Below are 18,711 nucleotides of genomic sequence, written 5' to 3' on the forward strand. Positions count from 1 at the left end.
AGACTGTATGTTAGATGATAGTACTGTAACAATGTTAAATTTCTTGAATTTGATCACTGCACTGTGGTTATAGAAGGGAATGTCCTTGTTTCTTTAAAAAAAATACATCCTAGAATATTCAGATTTAAAGGGGCATGACATATACAATTCACTCTCAAATGTTTTAGAAAAAATACAGAGAGATATGAAGCATATGTGGCCAAATGTTAACAATTTGTGAACCTAAATGAAGGGCATACAAAAGTTATTTGTATTATTCTTGCCACTTTTCTGCACTGTAAGTTTAAAAATAAACTGTTTACATGAATGTAATATGGTGAAACTTATCTTGGCATTGTCTTTTTACTTTTCAGCTAACTAGGTAATTCTACACGACGTGAAAATAGACTGCCTGGTTCACTGTTGTATTCACGTGACCATCACGGAGTAGATGCTCAGTTGTGTGGAATACAGAAGAAGTGATAAAGAGCATGGTGAAATTATTCTGCCACTGCAGCCCTGACTTTCTTCCTTCAAAACCACAGCAGCATAACTTACCCAGGAATCTGTTGAAGACTCTGCTCTGAGCAGGCCCTGTCAATCATTTTGTGACAGCGTCCCAGCCTCATTGACCAGAAGGTCTTGGTACCTTGGGAACCAAGTGGGAAACACTTCCCCAGCACTGACTGACATTCTTTCATTCCAGAAGATATTGTCTCTGAAGACTACCGAATGTGTTGGAATAAACCAATGACCAAACCCATCAAATATTCACAATCAGAAACCCTATATGCCTAAACTTTAATGGCATTAAATTGGAAAATAAACCCTTAGGATTAAAAAAGGGGAAAAAAAAAGCATATCGTCATGAACTACACGAAGACATGACTGGATAAGCCCGGCAGCCCAACTGACTTCTGTATCGTATAAGGAGGCAGCAGCGTTCGGTGGAGACGTGGGTTTCTGATGGCAGTTGGATTTTGGTTCAAATTCCAGCACCTCCATTAACAACCTGTGTGATTCCGGGTAAGTAACGTTAATTTCCCTCAGGACCGGTTCCATTAGCTAAATAATGGGGATCATGATAAATACCTTCCTTATATTATAATGTTGCTGTGAGGACCCATCAGTGCCAACTCCCAGAGAAGTCCTGGCTCAGTAAATGGTAGCTCTTGTTATCTTCACCAAGAGGGTGCGGGAGCCGTGTCTGAGAGGGGATTTTAATCACGTTTCTTCCACTAACACAGAGCTCCCTAAAGGCCTGGTGACCACAAATGAAGCCTTAACTCAAAGACAGTAGAGTCTTTGAAAGGAACAGTTAAAAGTAGGGTCTGTCCTTTCATGATGGGGTACAAAGAAGCTATTAGTCAACTCGGCAAATACGTCCTCTGTAAATCAGCTCAGTGCGTTTGGAGAGCTCACTTGAAAGCAGCATGCTGATGAGGTCCAAAGGGGAGCTTAAAACTTAGTGTCTCTACCTGTGCCATGTAATCTAGGAAATAACCCAGGAGAAGCATTCAGAGAATCAATTACTGCCCTCCTAGTTGATCTCAGCTGTCTAAATATGGTCATAGATTGCCCAGGTCTATTTCAAATGAATTTTGAGAAAGTCCATGAGCGTGGCAAGAATTGGAGCATCTAAGGAGGGGTTGCTGTCTAGGCTGTGTGGTTATTGTTGGATGGTGAACGAGGACTTAGGAATGTCATCATCTTCCATAGGTTCAAATCCTCTTGTCCGCCAATACTTAGTATGTTTCTTTTCTTCTGGGGAAGAGAGCATCGTTGCAGATTACGTGGCTTCGGATTTTAAAAAGTAGGCTTGGGTTTAAGTTCTGATTCTGCCATGTACTGACTGTGAATTTGGGGGACTTACTGAATTTCCCAGAGCTCACTCAGTTTCCTCATCAATCAACGGTAATAGCCACTTTGCTGTTTTGCCGCAAGGCTTCAACGAGCTCCTGCATGCCCAGGGTCCTTTCACAGTGGTTACCCAATATATCTCAGCTCCCTCGGGCACTGAATATTATGGGGGCTAAAGGAGAGAATCCTGTCCTCCCTCCCAACTGAAAGCCAAGATGGTTTTGGCTTATTTAAGCATGAAAACATCAGTGTGCCCCATTCACAAGCGTCTTGTACCCTAGGGAACTGATACGAAGGAATCAGCATCTGTAGCAACTGCCTCTGACCAAGTGGCTACAGCTCCCCACACATGAGCCGGGGCTGGCAAAGTGCTGCTGCCCTCAATGTAAGTTCTGGGAATTCACGCTGTTGGTGCTGCAGACCTCAGCCTCCACCGGCTTGGCAGCCTCTGTGTTGAACTTGGGAATCAGCCACGATCTGAGTTCTAGCCTTAAGTGAGAGTAGCTTCAGAGTGTCAGGCGCCTGTCTTTGGGGAAATAGGATTTCCTCTTGTGGGTGTGGAGTGTCAGTTTCTGGCTTTAATAAATTCAGCGTACATGAAGCTACACCGTCCTCCAATTTATACCTCTTGTCTCCAAGTAATTAGCACCTTCCTTCATTCTCAGAGCTGACCCACTTCAGATGATAATAGATTACATGGTCACAACTATACCCACAGAAATGCAAGTGAAGAAGCAAGGTGGCTGGGTGTGATTCAGGGGCCATGAAAAAATTTAAAAAATAAAAGGCTTTAGGGAATTAAAAATTGATTTTCAACACTGAGGAACTAGAGCTGTCAGCATATGAAAGTTTGAGTGCCTGTGCGTGTGTGTGTGTATGCACAGGGGAGAGGAAAAAGCAGTGGTGTGCGGGGAGATGTTTAACAACCGGCGCTCAGGGTGGCAGGGCCCTGATTTGTGATGTTTTCTGATTTCCATGGCGTAAATACTCCAATCACGGATGATTTCACGCTACAAAGGTGATGTCTCTGTACACAGGAGTAGGAAAGAGATGTGCACAATAAGCTGGCTCCCACACACCAGTGGAAAAAGGAAACTTTAACGTGAACTTTGAATACTTTTGTGATGTTTTGCTTTTTACAGTATTTATGTATAGCTTTTGTAATAATACTGCATATGTCATTTATGTATGTGAGATATATATATACACACACACACACATGAGACATATACACACACACAAACTTATGCATATCTGTGTGAGGATTAGTCCTAATAGTTTTCCTAAATTTGTCAGTAAATCTGAGTGAATGCACGTGACTGCGTGACACATTGAGGGCCTCTCATAAATCAGGCTGCTGCTGCGGCGTTTCATGACTAGCAGGACAGTTGCCACGGTTTCCCTTGCTGGCCCACATATGCTACCTAAAACATCTGGCCTTCAGTATTGAGACAGAAGCTGAATGGAAAATGTGAAAATGCTCTGAGGGTTGGAGCATGAAGTGAGATCTAACCTCAGGCAAAGAGAAAAAAGAGGTTCAAGTTCAAGCAATGAGAGAACACAACGGGAGAACAGAAAGTGTAAAGTTGCTGTTTACCGACTTTGCTGTCTACACGGAAGTGTGTCCGGTAGCTCCTTACAAGAGTGGGAGGGGAGTGGGGAAGAAACAGTCTGTACTTTCGTTTATTGATGCAGCGTTTGCTGGTCACACTGCAACTTGATACAAACAGCCCGGCAGAGAGTAGGGCCCTGACTCTTGTTCTCATCAATGTAAACACAACATTAACATTGAAGATTCAAGAAAATGGCTAAAAAGTCCAGTGTCCCTTCAATCTGTGTAACGGTAAAGGTGCTGGCCTACCCTTGGGTGGGTCCCCAAGGGAGCCTGAGGTCATGACCTCGTCCCAGCTGCAGCGGAGTGGACGTGTGAACACAGTGGAGCCCAACACATTCTTCCCTAAGTTCTCCAAACGGGCTTGTGAATCTTCAGGACTGGGCTCGAGTGAATTACGAAAGTTCTTCTAAAGGCCTGAGAGGTTCGTACCTTTCGCGTGCATGGAAACCATCCCTTTAAAGCCCTGTCCCCATTGAATCAGTCACTGCCAATAGAAAATGTGACTGGTTGTAAAACAGCTGGTCTCTGTACTTCTACAGTCCCCATCGTAGCCCCTGGATTCTGGAAAGTAGGGAATTCAAGGCCATGGGGCCTCGGTGACCATCCCGAAGAAGGCGACCCGTGTAGATGTTGGCCGCAGACTCCCGTCCTCCTGGCTGGGCCACTGCTGATAGAGGGATGGCAGCTAAGCAGCTGCTTCTCCTTCAGAGCCTTAAAGGATCGGGTTTTCTAGCTGGGATTCCCAGACCCAAAATAAACAAATAAACAAAATCCCCCAAAACAAAACAAGAGTGACCTTGAGGATAAAGAACCGAGCAATCCCCACCTCTAGGTCCTGCCGAGTACAGTGTCCCCACTGGGTTTTCCCGAACAGTTCTGATCACTGGTGTGCCCTCCTTTTGGATACCCCGTTGAACTGCAGGGTGAAGAAGAAAGTCTTCTCTGATGAAGAGACATTTTTGCTTTTATTTCCTTGGATGGCTAACCCCTACACCCTGCCTTCTCTTTTTTTTTTTTTAAAAAAAAAAAGCCATGAGAATATCCTAAAGACCTGCCTGGTGGTGTGCCTTTGCGGAAGGATAACCCCCTTGCTCCCTCTCACCCTCTGTGTCCCGTTCCTGGAGAGACCACATAGGTGGGCTGTTTTCCCACGCTCTGGGAGTGATGGGTCATGGGCCAGAGAGGGACTGGCCGGATCCTTGTCCCAGATCTCCGTAGGGAGGGCAGCTTTGTTGGGCCAAAGAGACAAATAAAAACAAACCAAAAAAAGCGGTGCTCAATTTGAGTTTGAAGGCTGGGCCCCACACAGCAAGTGGCTCTCCCCCTGGTAGAACGTCTCTCCCTTGTGATGGGCTTCTTGGTGCTAGCTGTTGTTCTCGGCCGTGAGATATTTGAGGGCGGCAAAGCCGTAGCGGCGGGACATGTCCTGCTGAAACTCCTCCTTCAGGGTTTTGAGACAGATGCGGTATTGCTTGTTGGACCGGAACTTGGTGATGTCGAAGCTAGGGGCGTGAGGCATGTGGATCATGTATGCGTTGGGCAGCACGATGAACTCATACTCCTGGAAGCAGACAAGAGCAGTGTGAGACCTGCAGAGCCCCCAGCGATGTGTGATGAACACCCCAGCGGATGGCCGCCTGACCAAGCGAAGGAATAAGTGGTGAATGACACCAGGAAGCAGGGCAGCACCACCATGTGGACGGGAGCAGTTCAGGGCTGTCTCCATGACCTTGGACACATTACCTGGCCTCTCTGAGCCTTAGTTTTCCCATCTATAAAGTGAAAGTAATAATACCCACCTTGAGAGACAACCAGTAATGTATGGACAGTGCTGGGCAGAGCTTATGGCCCATAAAACGTTCCTGATTAAGTGTGAGTACACACCCACATATTTGCTCTAGAATGACACAAGCCACAGGAGGCTCTCTTGCTCGATTAAGTGATGTCTGCTTATGTGACTTCTCATAGGGTTTGATGAGATTTAACAGTCTCGTCAGATTAGTACAAAAGAGGGGACAAAAAAGGAATGAGGAAAAAGATGCTCCACTGGACGGAAGCTCATCAAGAACTAAATTCTCAAAAACAAAACAGAAAAACCCCAACAAAAAACAAACAAAGCGCTTCCCTGGTGGCGCAGTGGTTGAGAGTCCACCTGCCAATGCAGGGGACACGGGTTTGTGCCCCAGTCCGGGAAGATCCCACATGCCGTGGAGCGGCTGGGCCCGTGAGCCATGGCCGCTGAGCTTGTGCGTCCGGAGCCTGTGCTCCGCAACGGGAGAGGCCACAACAGTGAGAGGCCTGCGTACCAAAAAAAAAAAAAAAAAAAAAAACCACACCAAACTTCTCGCCCACGCAGCCTTACTACGAATCATCGTATGGTATTCTCCACTTTGCAGAATATAGATAGGAACTCAGATAAAAAATAAAATGCCTCTAAATAGCTAAAACAGGTGACATAAATTCGGGATGTGTAACTCAAAGGAGAAGCAGCACAGCTGCACTCAGAATTACAATCTCTGATTTTAGATAGAATGTCTGATAAGCTTTGGTCATCTAGTTTCCCAGCCCAGAGCAGATCAGAATAAACTCAAAGGGAAACGTCAAGATGGGGAAGGGTAGCTGTTCCACGTGGAGGAATACTGACAGCAGCCAGAAATGACAGTTGATGGTGAGGAAGGAGTGAGAAAAACCATAAAAAGAAAATGCAAGAACTCCCGGAGTTTAGCTGTCTGGGATTTTTCACGTGGGGACAAACAGCCCTACTGATCCCAACAGCTCCTACAGGTGTGGCTGGATTACCTGTCAGGTGTGTACTCATTACCTCCCTAAATCACTAGAAAGAGTAAAATTACGTTTGGCAGAGCAAGGAAAATATGCAACAGATTTTCAAGAGTTCTGTCAAAATTGTCTAAAACAAAGCCCAGGTCTCAGTGCTGGAAAAATTAACTTTATTGAACCAGTTCACCTCACCACACTGCCAGATGCACGAATATTACAACATTTCTTTCAAGCAGAAGCTGAGGCAGACTAAGCATTTCTGTTTGTGAGCAGCACTGGACCACCTCCAAGACTGAAAAAACGGACACTAAAGGTCGTGCTCTCCGTTGTTAAATATGGACACCATCCCATAACCTTCTATCTACATCAGAGGTTTATTCAAATCACCTGGGACTGTTCTCAAACACACTGGAACTGTTGGAAAGTTCTCCAGGTGACTCAGGGCAGCCGGCACTGAGTATCCATTGCTTTTTCTGAATTCAGGATGTTCCTGTTGAGCAATCTTTACACTGTGTTCCAAGAGGAGGTGCCTTGGAGAATAGCATACAGAGAGACCAAAGGGTGGGGTTGAGGGGCGTAAGCATCCTTCTCCAAACTGAACCAGAATAGCTTTGCTTTTGTTTGTTTGACACAGGGGTTGCCAAGCTGTGGTGTGTCTGGCCGGCTGCATGTTCTTTAATAAATAAAGTTTTATTGGAACACAGCCACGTCCATTCTTTAGATACTGTCTACAACTGAACGACAATGGCAGAACTGAGTAGTTGAAAAAGAAACTTGCAGGCCCCACAAAGCCTCCCAAATTTACTATCTGGTTCTTTGGAGAAAAGCTTTGCACACCCCTGGTTTAACCTATTAGAATTCTGCGGAGATTTCTTTTGAAGTAGGTGCTCAGTTAAGTATTAGTTGAATGAATGAGAAGGTTTCATGATTAAATACAGCCTGAACATCATCACTCTTTTAGTTACAGGGTAGAATAAATAGCTGCTTCTCAGCTGCGTGCTTTGTGTCATTTATACCGAACTGCTAGAATGCTTTGTGTCAGTTACATGACTCACAGGCTGAGTGATGAATGGTCATCATTTGCTTGTCTTCGTCACTGGGTTGAATGAGGATGAGGGCGTGAAGTGGTTTGTCACAGGACACTCACATGTGCCTGAGTCCTGGCTGGGAACCCAACTGTCTGTCACCCAAGGGAGAAGAAAGAGAAAAGTTTTGGGAATCAACAGCCCTGAGAATGAGTACTGTCATGTTCTCACTCTAGATCCCTGAACACGCTGCGTTCCTTCTCTGGTCCCTGCGTATTATCTCCAAGGCCCTTCCAGCTTTAAGATCCAGGCCTCCCCTTTCCCCACAGCACCGGGTCCATAACGTCCCACTCTTCTCACCTGGGCATCCAGTTCCATGATGTGAGCCACCTTGTTCCAGCCAAAGCCCACAAACCTCCGGTCGTACTCAGGGCAGTCCCGTCTCACGACAACATACGGCTCGAAATCGGCCTCCCACTCAACCCGGTAAGGCGTGGTGGCGGTCCGCCACTTGGCAAAGTTTGTGGGTGCGTGGCCTTTAGTCCAGACGTGGTACCTGGGACACATGGAGAAAAGCCACTGAGTGGAGGGAAGGAAGCTCAGCTTTCCAAATGCTGCTGGTTTGGAGGATGAAGAGCTACATGCTGATATAGTCCTTGTTGTGGGTTGCATTTTGTCCCCCACCTCCCGCCAAAAGCTATGTTCAAGCCCTAACCCCTAGTACCGGAGAATGTGACCTATTTGGAAAGAAGGTCTTTGCACATGTATCAAGTTAAGAAGAGGTCACAGTGGATTATTGCAGGGTCTAATCCAAAGGCTGGTGTCCTTATAAGAGGAAATTTTGGATACGGAGATACACAGGAAGAATGCCAGGTGAAGATGAAAGCAAAAATTGAAGTGATAGACCTGCAAGCCAAGGAACGCCAAGGATTGCTGGCAACCACCAGAAGCTGGAAAGAGGCACGAAAGAAATCTTCCCTAGAGCCTTTGGAGGAAGCCAGGAACCACCATCACCTTGAGTTTGGACTTCTGGCTTGCAGAATGGTGAGAATAACTTTCTGTCACTTTAAGCCACCCAGTTTGTAGCACCTTGTTACAGCAACGAATACAGTCCACTATCTACATCCTTTACTAATGAAGAGGCTATCACTGTGAAAGGGTACATGACTTTCTGGAGTGCTCTCTGTCGTTTATGTGGAACTGCATGTTAGTCTGTAATAGGGTCATTCCTACCAGGGACCCTTGTGGAAGGCAGAAGACTCTCTTCTGGGTGACCTGCCCTTGTATAATGTTTGCCCTCTTGAGGCAGAACCTGTGACTATGGTATCACCTCTGTGATTACGCTACGTTATAGGGCAGAAGGGATTTAGTACATGTAATTATGGTCACTAATCAGTTGACTTTAGATTAATTACAAGGGAGATTATGGGGGGTGGGCCTGACTTAATCAGGTGAACTTTTAAATCTGAGTCTGGAAGAAAGCAAAAAGCCATGCGTGAGATGCCTATGGGGGCCACATGGCAGTCCTACAATGACAAGGAAAGGAATCCTGCCAACGACCAGTGAGCCTGGAGGAGAACCACACGCTCTAGGGACAACTGCAGCCTTGCCCACGCTTTGATTTCAGCCAAACGAAACCCGAAGCAGAGAATCCAGCCATTCCATGCTTGGACCTCTGACCCTCAGAGACTGTGAGATAATAAATTTGTATTGTTTTGAGCTTCGAAACTTGTGGTAGTTTGTTATATGGCAATAAAAATGAATACAACCATGCAACAATAATGATAAGAAGCCAGTATTTAGTAAACACTTACTCTATACTGGTTATATTGTACATGCTAGACCTATAGTTTTAAATTCTTATTACGTGCCCAGTGTCAAGTTACAAATAGCTGTGGCGGAGGTGAGATTCAAACCTAGGCAGCCTGGCTCAAGGGCCAGGACCTTTAACCACGATGCTGGGTTACCTCTCTTATATGTCACTGTCACCACACTCTCTGGCCTATATCTAGAGCAAGTAGTCAATGGCTGTGCACTAAGTTGAACAGATTAATGAATGAATGAGCACTCTTAAAACTTGAGAGGTACCTGAGACAGAAGCCAGTTAGTGGGGCAGGAATGTGCCTCTGGACGCTCCAAAGAGATGGCAGGAGGCTGAGGCTCTAGTGAAACAGCAGATGGGGCCCAAGAAAAAGAACATTCTAGAAAGAAAAGCTTCAGAAAATGCCCCAAGAAATCTGTCAGACCAGTAGACAGTGGTCTCCAGGATTTGCTTTCTGAGACCATCCTCAGCCTCCAAACATAGTGACGAGAGAGATTTCCTGGGTACACCTTGTGGGATGTTGCTTAGAGGAGATGCGGGGCACTCTGCTTTGAGCAGAGGTTCTCCAACGTGAGTGCGTATCAGAATGCCCTGGAGGACTATTTTCTAACAGATATCTGGGTTCCACCCCCAGAGTTTCTGATCCAGTAGGTCTGGGGTGGGGCTTCAGACCTGGCATTTCTAACAAGCTCCCAGGGGATGCTGTTGCTAGTGGCCCAGGAACCCCACTCAGAACCGCTGCCCTGGAGGATGGATGTGTAGGTGTGTGGGTGATTTCTCATTCCAGGTGCAGTGCGGAGTAGGTTTCAGCTGTTCATCATTTGGAGGGAAGGTGACAAAAGCAATTTCTCGGAGGGAAGGTCTGTAATTTAGCACTTGGCATGGTGGCTTGCAAGCTGTGGGCCAGAGCAGCAATCGCGGACACAGCAGGCCAAACCCCAGCTCTCAGGCCCACGGACTTGGCCTTGAAATGAGTTCTTAGATAATCTGGGGATGGAGAATGAAGGAAGGAGGTCTTGAAAATTTGCTGGATGGTCAGCCATTAGGCTGTGGCATCTAGAGTCTCTCTTTTTGCATGCATCTTCAAACACTGAAAGTGAAAAAATTCAGGACTTGATCAGTGGTCTGATGGTACTTCGGTTAAGAGCACAGGCTCTGTAGTTCCCCAGAGCTGGGCTGAATCCAGGCTCTGTCACGTACTGGCCGTGTGGCCTGGCAAGTTATGTAGCCTCTCAGAGCCTTGGTTTCTTTATCTGTAAAATGGGGACAACATATCTGCCTCATGGATTTGTTGTGAGGATTAAAGGAGCTGATCACAGTGCCTGGCACTCAATAAATGGTAGTTATTGTTTTTTTTCCAAAAAGAAAGGAGGATTGGTTGGTGGGGTATTAACTCTTTGAGGCTACTTTCCAGAATTCTGGAGGGAGGAAGAAGGCTGGAGTTTGAGTCCTGGCTCCCCCAGGACCCCTGCACTCCTCAGTTCCTTTATCTGTATAAAAGGTGAAAAGGGAGCATCTCTGAATTGTTGCATGAATAACCTACCTGATAAAATTATTTCACAAAATAATGTTTGAGAAAACCTTCCAGAAACTTCTAGTGACTTAACAGTGATATGAAAACCTAAGTTATTATGATCTTTCCAATAAAATTCAGATTGCCTAGAAATGTATGTTCTTTAGCTCAAAGGAAGTGTTGGGCATTCTTACACGGTTCAAAAGGGAGGTCTCTCTTTAAAACGGAAGCAGAAGGAGGGCGCAGCTCTCTCTTTCTTCCAACTGCTCTGTCAAGAGACCGAGCACGATTCCTACTCCCCCGCCCAGGGGCGCTACCCTTAATGCTGTAGCCTGTCCCCTGCAGACAGAAGCCATTGGCACCTGTGCTATCCTGCAGACTCTCTGGGCCCTTTGGACAGGTGGAAGGGTAGCCCTTCTGCAATGTTCCTGCAGGACTTAGGGTACTAGGAAATCAGGGAAATGAAAGGTTTGTTTGAAACTGTCACTCGGGCAACAGGAAAGTCAGCTGCCACATCTGTTGTGTCCAACCTTGGAGTCACCTTGATGACTTGAGTGGTTGAAGCTACTGCTGCCCATCCCAGGCCCGAGGACCTCGGAGAACAGACCACCCACAAGAAAAAGGGAGACGGCCTCCACGGCACTAACACGACGAAACACGCTTACCAAATGACTGAATGGACAAACAAACCAAGACAGGAATCAGAGCCGGGAGACGGGAGCAGAACTTAAACTGAGTAAAGTAGGAAAAGAAATAAGCTAACTGCCCTGCCCAGCGTTCCTGTCCTTGCATGTGGACACACAGGTCGATCACACGTGTACAAAAAGCGCATGGCACGTGGGAAGAGAAAACAACACTCCAAGCACACAGTGTGGGGCCAGCGGTGCTTTGTTTTGGCCTTAAAATGGTCTAATGCCATGACAACTGTCTGGGCCAGCAGCTCTGGCGCCTGGGTTCCCAGGAGCGAGAAGGGCTTCAGGCTTCCCCTCCCCCAGGAGGCGGCAGTGAGGGCCACTCACCTGAACGTGAAGAGGGTCCCCATGTCCAGCATCGACAGCAACTCTGCCTTCGACTTGGGGAAGGAGAGCCGGTAGCGCAGTGTCTCGAACGCAGGGACTATCGTCACCTTCTTGGTGTTGGCAAGGTCGAGCTGGATGACAGACTTCCTGGAGAGCGGGCAGGAAGAGAGACAGGGTCCCTGTGATGCCAGGCAGAGGCCTTCCCCACGGGACGGAGTGGAGGTGGTTGGCACAGGGAGGGGTCAGCCTCTCGGGTTAAAGATGGGGGATCCGAGGCCCGGGGAGGCCAGGTAGCTGGTCCAACGCCACTTGGGAGCCCTGCTGTCCCTGGACCAGAGAGTGGAGTCTTCCTGGAGAGTGAACGGAGAGGCTGGGGGCCCTCCCTCACTTTCATAGTGTGTGCCCCTGTCAGAGACGAGTGCAAAAGCCAAGCGTCCGGGACGCACAGGGTTTGGAGATCTGCCCACCTGCTGGGTCTGCTGGGTTGGCCACATGCTCCCAGCGCACCACTGGCCACGGGAGAGCTGGACATAAAGCTAATGAGGTGATCACCAACTTGGGCGTTTGTGGGTCCCGTCTCTGTGACTCTTCCGTCCTTTCCCTCCTTCAGATCCTGAGCCTTCAAAATGGCCAGACACACCCCACACAGCCAGCAGCCAATGCGCCAGAGCTCTGCTATCCCTCATCCTCTCATTCACTCCTGGCCTTTGAGCCTGGCCTTCTGCTCCTCAGACCCATGTCCTGCCTTATGGATTTATCTGCCATGGCCCAGCTCTGTGGCCAACCTTTGAAAGAGAGAAAGGCCCAGAAAGGTCACAGTGCACAAGGCTTGTAACGGACACAGACAGGATTTGAATCCTGGCTCTGCCGCTTTAGGAGTCTTGCCATATCATACAAGGGATTTAGCTTCTCACGACCTCAGGTTCCTCCCTAAGATGGGGCAATAATATCTCGCCCCTGAGGTGCTGTGGAGACCAGACAAGGTAACAGAAATACTAGTACTGTTTGGTACACCTGGCACGTGGCAGGCTGGAAGCAACAAATGGTCCCTATTACACTGCGGTGCTGTCCTACTCCCTGGCTTCACCTTCCAGCATCTCTTTGGCCGTGGCTTTGATACTTCATGCGGGCTCCCTGCTCAGACCACTGACCCTCAGGTCTCAGGCCAGCCTGGGCCATCTGCCCGTTATCTCTGAGACAGAGAAAGCAGTCTTCCTTGGGGTAATGCGAGGCGTTGAAGGCATTCTGCAAAAGTACCGGAAGCAGCAGCCCTCCAGAGCAATGCAACTGCTTGAAGTAAGAAGTCACTTTCACTCAACAGGACTCTGCGCCTGTGCCTACGCAGGGACTGGGGCTGGTCTGCAAAGAGCCGTCACCCTACGAGGAAGGAACACGTTAGCCCTGGCCAGCGTGGGACAAGAACAGAGCGGCCGTCCAGGAAGACCGGCAGCAGGGTTTGGAAGCAACAAATGAGGGGGAACCCGGACCAGGTCGGGAGAAGGGCAGGTCTCGGAAACCACTCTTGGTTAAGGGGTTTCACCAGCTCCCAGTGCAAAGGTGGTGGTTGAGATGGACTGGAAACTGACGTGGGAATCCTCCAAATATCAGTTGCGGTTCACTCTTTATAGTTATGCTTAAGTTAACTATATACCAAATGATATATGGGCCTCATGTCGCTACTTCAGGGGAGATTCATAAACGATGACACCAAGATAGAATCTGGGTGAGCTATATGTAGCTGGTTGGAGGACCAGAGGTCTGAGTCACCCCGTTCTGGCGTGCATTTCTCTGTCTTTTCTATGCAATGACTTCATACAAACACCCGAAGTTTCCTCACTGATGGCTAAGCATCCTCTTTCATATCAACCCTACATTGGACATGGGCAGAGCTGGAGCTCATTACCTTTCCCCCAGGAGAGGTATGTACCTTATTTACAGATATGGGTGTTAGGGACGGGACATATGGGTCTAAAGAATACCCTTGGATCAAGATGGCGAAGCCCCTGGAGGGAGGAGGGAAGATGTCCCAGCACTGATGGGTGGTTGCCATTCGTTCAACAATCACCGAGCACCTACGACGTGCCAGGCACTGTGCTTGGCACTTGGAAATACAGAACAAAACATCCAAAGTCTCTTCCCACCTGGTGCTTACGTTTTCATCTGAAATGTCTCAGGATGCTTAAGGCCCCAGGGCAAGTGTCTCTGAATTGGGGCTCTAGATTACATTTGCAGCTAATTAGTTGAAGATACGACTGCTATGGAAATGGAGTGGGAGGCTAGGAGGGCTGAACTATGGAGGGAATGGTGAAGTGTACACACATACACAATAGACATAGAGATCTATGAACATGGACATCTCTATCTATATAAACCCCACATTACTGTTACAGTCAAGGTTATTATAGAAGCCACTTCTTGGAATAGAAAATAATTCCCTCTCATGGTCCCCGTACATAGTCGGCAGCTCTGAGCTATGCTGACACATGTGAAGACCTGGCCAGGGCCGGGTGTTCAGGGGTAGACACTTGGGCTGAGCAAATTAGTTTCTCACTCTTGGAAATCTGAACAGATGCAGAGACTGGAGATCACAGAGCCGACCTGCACTAATATCAGGCAACACTCAGAGGTTTCTGAACTTCTACTGCAGAGTGGCCCGGAGCTGCCCAGGGTTAATTATGGTCTCAAGTATTGGTTTTCCAAATCCTACTTTGATTCTGTAAGATAAACCATTCAACATTTCCCCCCCTGTGATTTCTTTTCAGTTTAATTAAGTGCCTAGCACTGGTTTCTGTTGCTTGCAACAGAACCACCAATATATTGCAAGGCCCAGAGTAAGCAGACCTGGTCAGCAGCACGCCCTACAAAATCGAGTCCCAGAAAACCTTATTTCCCTCTGCATAGAGAGCATCAGACCCTCAAGTGTTTCCTGCAAATTCCCTTTCATCTCGCTAAAACACAAAATGCCACGGAGATGGATTTGTCGCTAGATAAGTCCGTTTCAGCCTCAGTTCAAGGAGGCTTTGATACTGATGTCCTGAATGGGTCTCATTATGAAGTTGTTTCAGCAACAAAGTGTGAACAGGGCACCGACTCTGAGCACATCTGTTCCTTGAGACGGTAACGGCAGCCTGGGCTCTCCTGGGCTGTGTCCTGCTGGCATATACTACCCTGGCTGGGCCTGCGGACCACCTGGAGTTGCATGGTCTGTGGCCATGCTCTACCTGGGAAGCGAGTCTAGCAGGGGATGGAGTGTTCCCAGTGCAGAATCTTCCAGGAGTAGGGGAGGGCAGGATGGCGAGGTGGGAAGGCTGGCCTGGGAGCCAGCTCTGACCCGCTGAGTGGTTCTGGGTCCCATCGTCCATCTCTCTGGGACTGGTTCATCTAGAGTATTCAAACTGAAGATTTTGGAAGGCAGTCCGGTACGGTAGTAACCAGGCAAACGTGGTTTCTAGCTGACTCCACCACTCCTCTTGGGCAAGTCACTTGAACCCTTCTGAGTCTCCGAGTTCATGCATGGGTTAAATATTTTGATGAGAAGCAGCGCACGGTGTGTGCAGAAGTGCTGGCGCAGTGCCTGTCACATACTAGGTGCTGACTACATGGTGGCTGCTGTTCCGGACGCTTACTTGCATGTGTCAATTAGGCTGGGCTGTGGTGCCCGGCTGGTTGGTTAAACAGTCGGTCCCGGCCAGGGCTTCACACGGGGAAGCATAGCTCAGAGCTGCCCCTATGTACAGGGACCATGAAAGGGGCAATTATCTTCCATTCCAAGAAGAGGCTTCTATAATACCCCTTTGCCTTAGATGCAGGTCTAGATGTTGCTGTGAAGGTATCTTGTGGATGTGGCTAACATTTAGAATCAGCTGACTTTAAGGCCCTTACCCTTGATAATGTGGGTGGGCCTCCTCCAATCAGTTGAAGGCCTTAAGAGCAAAAACTGAGCTTAACTGGGAAAGAAGGACTTCTGCCCCAAAACTGTCACATAGAAATCCTGCCTGAGTTTCCAGCCTACTGACATGCTCTATGGATTTCGAACTCGCCAGTCATCGCAATTCCTTAAAATCACTATCCAGCCATATCTAACCATCCTATGGTTCTGTTTCTCTGAAGAATCCTGATTGATCCACTTGCCCTTGGCCAGGACCCCTTCAAAAATATTCACAAACCTACTAGAACATTTTTGGACTGAAAACTTGTAAAAGACACCCTAGGTAGCTACAGAAGTAAATGAGAAACCTGCTGGTATAACAGAGCACGGCAAACACAGGGACTCAGAGGCAGCTGGCACCGGGTTCAGGTCCTGCCTGCCACCGTCCTGTGACCTTGGCGACACTGTAGTCACAGGTTCCCCATCTGTAAAATGGAGGTAACACTCCTCTCTTACCAATCAGCACTGCTGTGAGGATGAAATAATCATTTACAGCCAGGCATGCGCCTGACGTGGAATAACTGAGTAACAAGTGAGCTTGCGTCCCCCTTCCCAGCTCAGCTTCCCGCTGGGCCTGGTGCAAGAGAAAGTACGAGGGCAGAGGGTTCAGAAAAGGCCACAAACTGCCCACAACCAGGACAGATTTCTGGCTTGCCAGCCTGCCTGTCTATGGAAACAGAGTTTATTTGATTTCGGTCTCCAGCCAGCTCCCCGAGTCCTTCCTCATGTCAAAAACAATTCAGGTGTTTCTGACACAGTAAATTCATCCCTTCCAGTCTGGTGGGGCCGACCTGGTAGCAAGCTGTGAACTGGGTGGTGTCTGTCTTCCAAGTCCCCCATCTCCTCTCCCGTGCATCTTTTCCCCTCAGCCTCTCGTGCTAGTTTACTCAAGTATGCAAATAGTTCATGGCCTTTTTTGCTCCCATTTGGTAAAACTGGTGACCGAGTTTGCGGGGGGGTGGGGGTGGGGGATGTGAGTAGCAAGGCTTCCTGCGCCAGTTGAGGGGACGGAGGTGGGCAGAGACTGCAGGCTTTCATGGGGCTCAGCGCTAAGTTGAAGAAACAGCACGGAAGAGTACACTGTTAGGTAGATGGGCTTCCTGGCGCTTAAAATGACCAAACCTGAAGACTGACCCTGGCAGTTGACCGCGTATGCAAAAACATGCATGCACGCGCGCGCGCACACACACACACACACCCTCCCCCTCTTCCTCTCTCTTTAACTCCATCCTTTGCCCTAGAGGCAGGTCTCTGTCACCAGGAAAACAGCCCAGGTTCCTGGCATGAAGAGATTACGGGAAAGTGTCTCAGAGAAATAAGAAACAGGGATGAGCTGTGTGGTTCTAATGACGTCACCTCATCAGTGGTGAAGATGAGGGCTCTGAGGCTGGGAGGCTTAGGTTTGCAACCCGGCTGATTACTTAACCTCTTTGTTCCCCAGCTTCTGTCTGTAAAGATGGGGATGGTGATCACAGCATTAATCTCAGAGGGTGTTTGTGAGGACTGAATGAGCTCCTATATGTAAAATGCTTAATCCGTGCCTGGTAGGTGACAAGCACTGATGTGCGCTGGCCATCGGCATGAGTGTCCGTCCCTCTTATGCCAGCCTGACCGCGCTCATAAAGCCTGGCGCCCACCCTGGATTCTCCCACTTCGCTCTTTCATTGGTTCCTCGCTTGTTCCACTGTGTGCCAGGCACTGTTGAAGCACTTGGGATACACTGGTAAACAGAACAGGCAGAAATCCCTGCCCTCGGGGAGCTGACATTTTACAGGTGGGGGACAGACGTGAAGAACAAAGAGTGAATCACATAGTGTGTTGGAAAGTGAGACCTGCTGAGAGAGAACGGAGCCAGGTGAAGGGTGTTAGGAATGCCGGAGGTGGAGAATGGGCTGTACTTTTAGATAGGCAGGCGTCATGGAGAAGGGGATATCTAAAACAGATACCTGGAGTAAGCGAGGGAGCATGCCATGTGGTGACCTGGGTTAAGAGCTTTCTGGGTTAGGGAAACAGCCAGTGCAAAGGTCCTAATGACAAGAGCACAGTAAGGAACAGAGAGAGGAAGGGGACCAGAAAGGCCATGGTGGAGGGGGAGGGTGCTGCAGATCATACAGGGCCTTACAGATCACTGAAGGGTGTGGTGGGCAAATGCCTCCCCCGCCTCTCCCCCAGTGAAAACCACCTCCTAATCCCAGGAACCTGCAGCTATGTTACCTTACACAGCAAAAGGGACTCCGCAGATGTGACAAAGGATGCTGAGACAGGAAGGTTATCCTGGATGATTCAGGTGGATTCAGTGTAACAGAGAGCATCCTTCTAAGAGGGAGTTAGGAAGCAGAGGCTGGAGTGATGTGGCCACAAGCCAAAGAATGTGGGTGGCCTCCCAGCAGCAAGAAAAGATTCTCCCCTAGAGCCTCCAGAGAGCAGCCCTGTTGACACCTTGATTTTAGCCTCCACAGACCCTTTTCAGCATCCTTACAGCAGCAACAGGAAACTAATACAAAGGTCTTGAGATCTTACTCAGTGAGATGGGGAGCCACCAGGGAACTCTAAGCTGAGTGAGAGGATCTGCTTTCTGGATTGAAAGAATCACTCTGCTGCTGTGTTGAGAGCCGACTGTAGTGTCGCCTGGGTGGAAGCTGGGAGGTCAATTACGAGGCCCTTGATGCAATACAGGGGCTACCTTATGGGATGGCCAGATATTCTGATGTTTCAAGAGGAGCCTACTAAAACGATTTTCAGTACATGTGGGGAACGGGTCTCTCTCAGGGGCTGCCAGTTTGAAGAGAGGCTGAAGAGTGAGAAGAAGAGCACGGTCTTCCACATCGGACGATGCTGATTCTATCTCAATACCGCTTCACTAATCGTGTAATCAGGGGCAATTTTCTTAACTCTGGGCTTTTGTTTCCTTATCTTGATGATAATAAATACTTCACAGGCTTGGTTATGAAGAGAACTAAGATAATATATTCATTAATTAGTGAATATTTATGAAGCCAGACCAGAAATATTGAGTCCAGAGCTGGGTGAACAGATAAAACCTCTGTCCTGACAGAGTCCAAAGTGGAGAGAGGCAGAAGTGTAGGCTCTCTGGTGTGGAACTTCCCATCACTGAGCTGTATGTCCTTTTCATTTTTTCATAGAGACAAAAAGTATAAAGATTATTAGGCAC

The 18,711-nt window shown here is 48.2% G+C and overlaps 1 protein-coding gene across 1 annotated transcript in view; it reads right to left on the bottom strand.

The window, feature by feature from the left end:
* Positions 1-4,682: 4,682 nt before the first annotated feature.
* The window catches only part of LARGE1 (LARGE xylosyl- and glucuronyltransferase 1), a 583,936-nt gene continuing 569,907 nt past the window's right edge, over positions 4,683-18,711 (bottom strand). The window contains exons 13-15 of the mRNA XM_060025562.1: positions 11,612-11,758; positions 7,618-7,813; positions 4,683-5,015 (exon numbers count right to left, since the gene is read on the bottom strand). Coding sequence (XP_059881545.1) covers positions 4,818-5,015; positions 7,618-7,813; positions 11,612-11,758 — 541 coding nt within the window. The 3' untranslated portion in view covers positions 4,683-4,817. The remainder of the gene's footprint in view (positions 5,016-7,617; positions 7,814-11,611; positions 11,759-18,711) is intronic.

Source organism: Delphinus delphis, chromosome 11 (genome assembly GCF_949987515.2).
Source record: "Delphinus delphis chromosome 11, mDelDel1.2, whole genome shotgun sequence".
Lineage (NCBI taxonomy): Eukaryota > Metazoa > Chordata > Mammalia > Artiodactyla > Delphinidae > Delphinus > Delphinus delphis.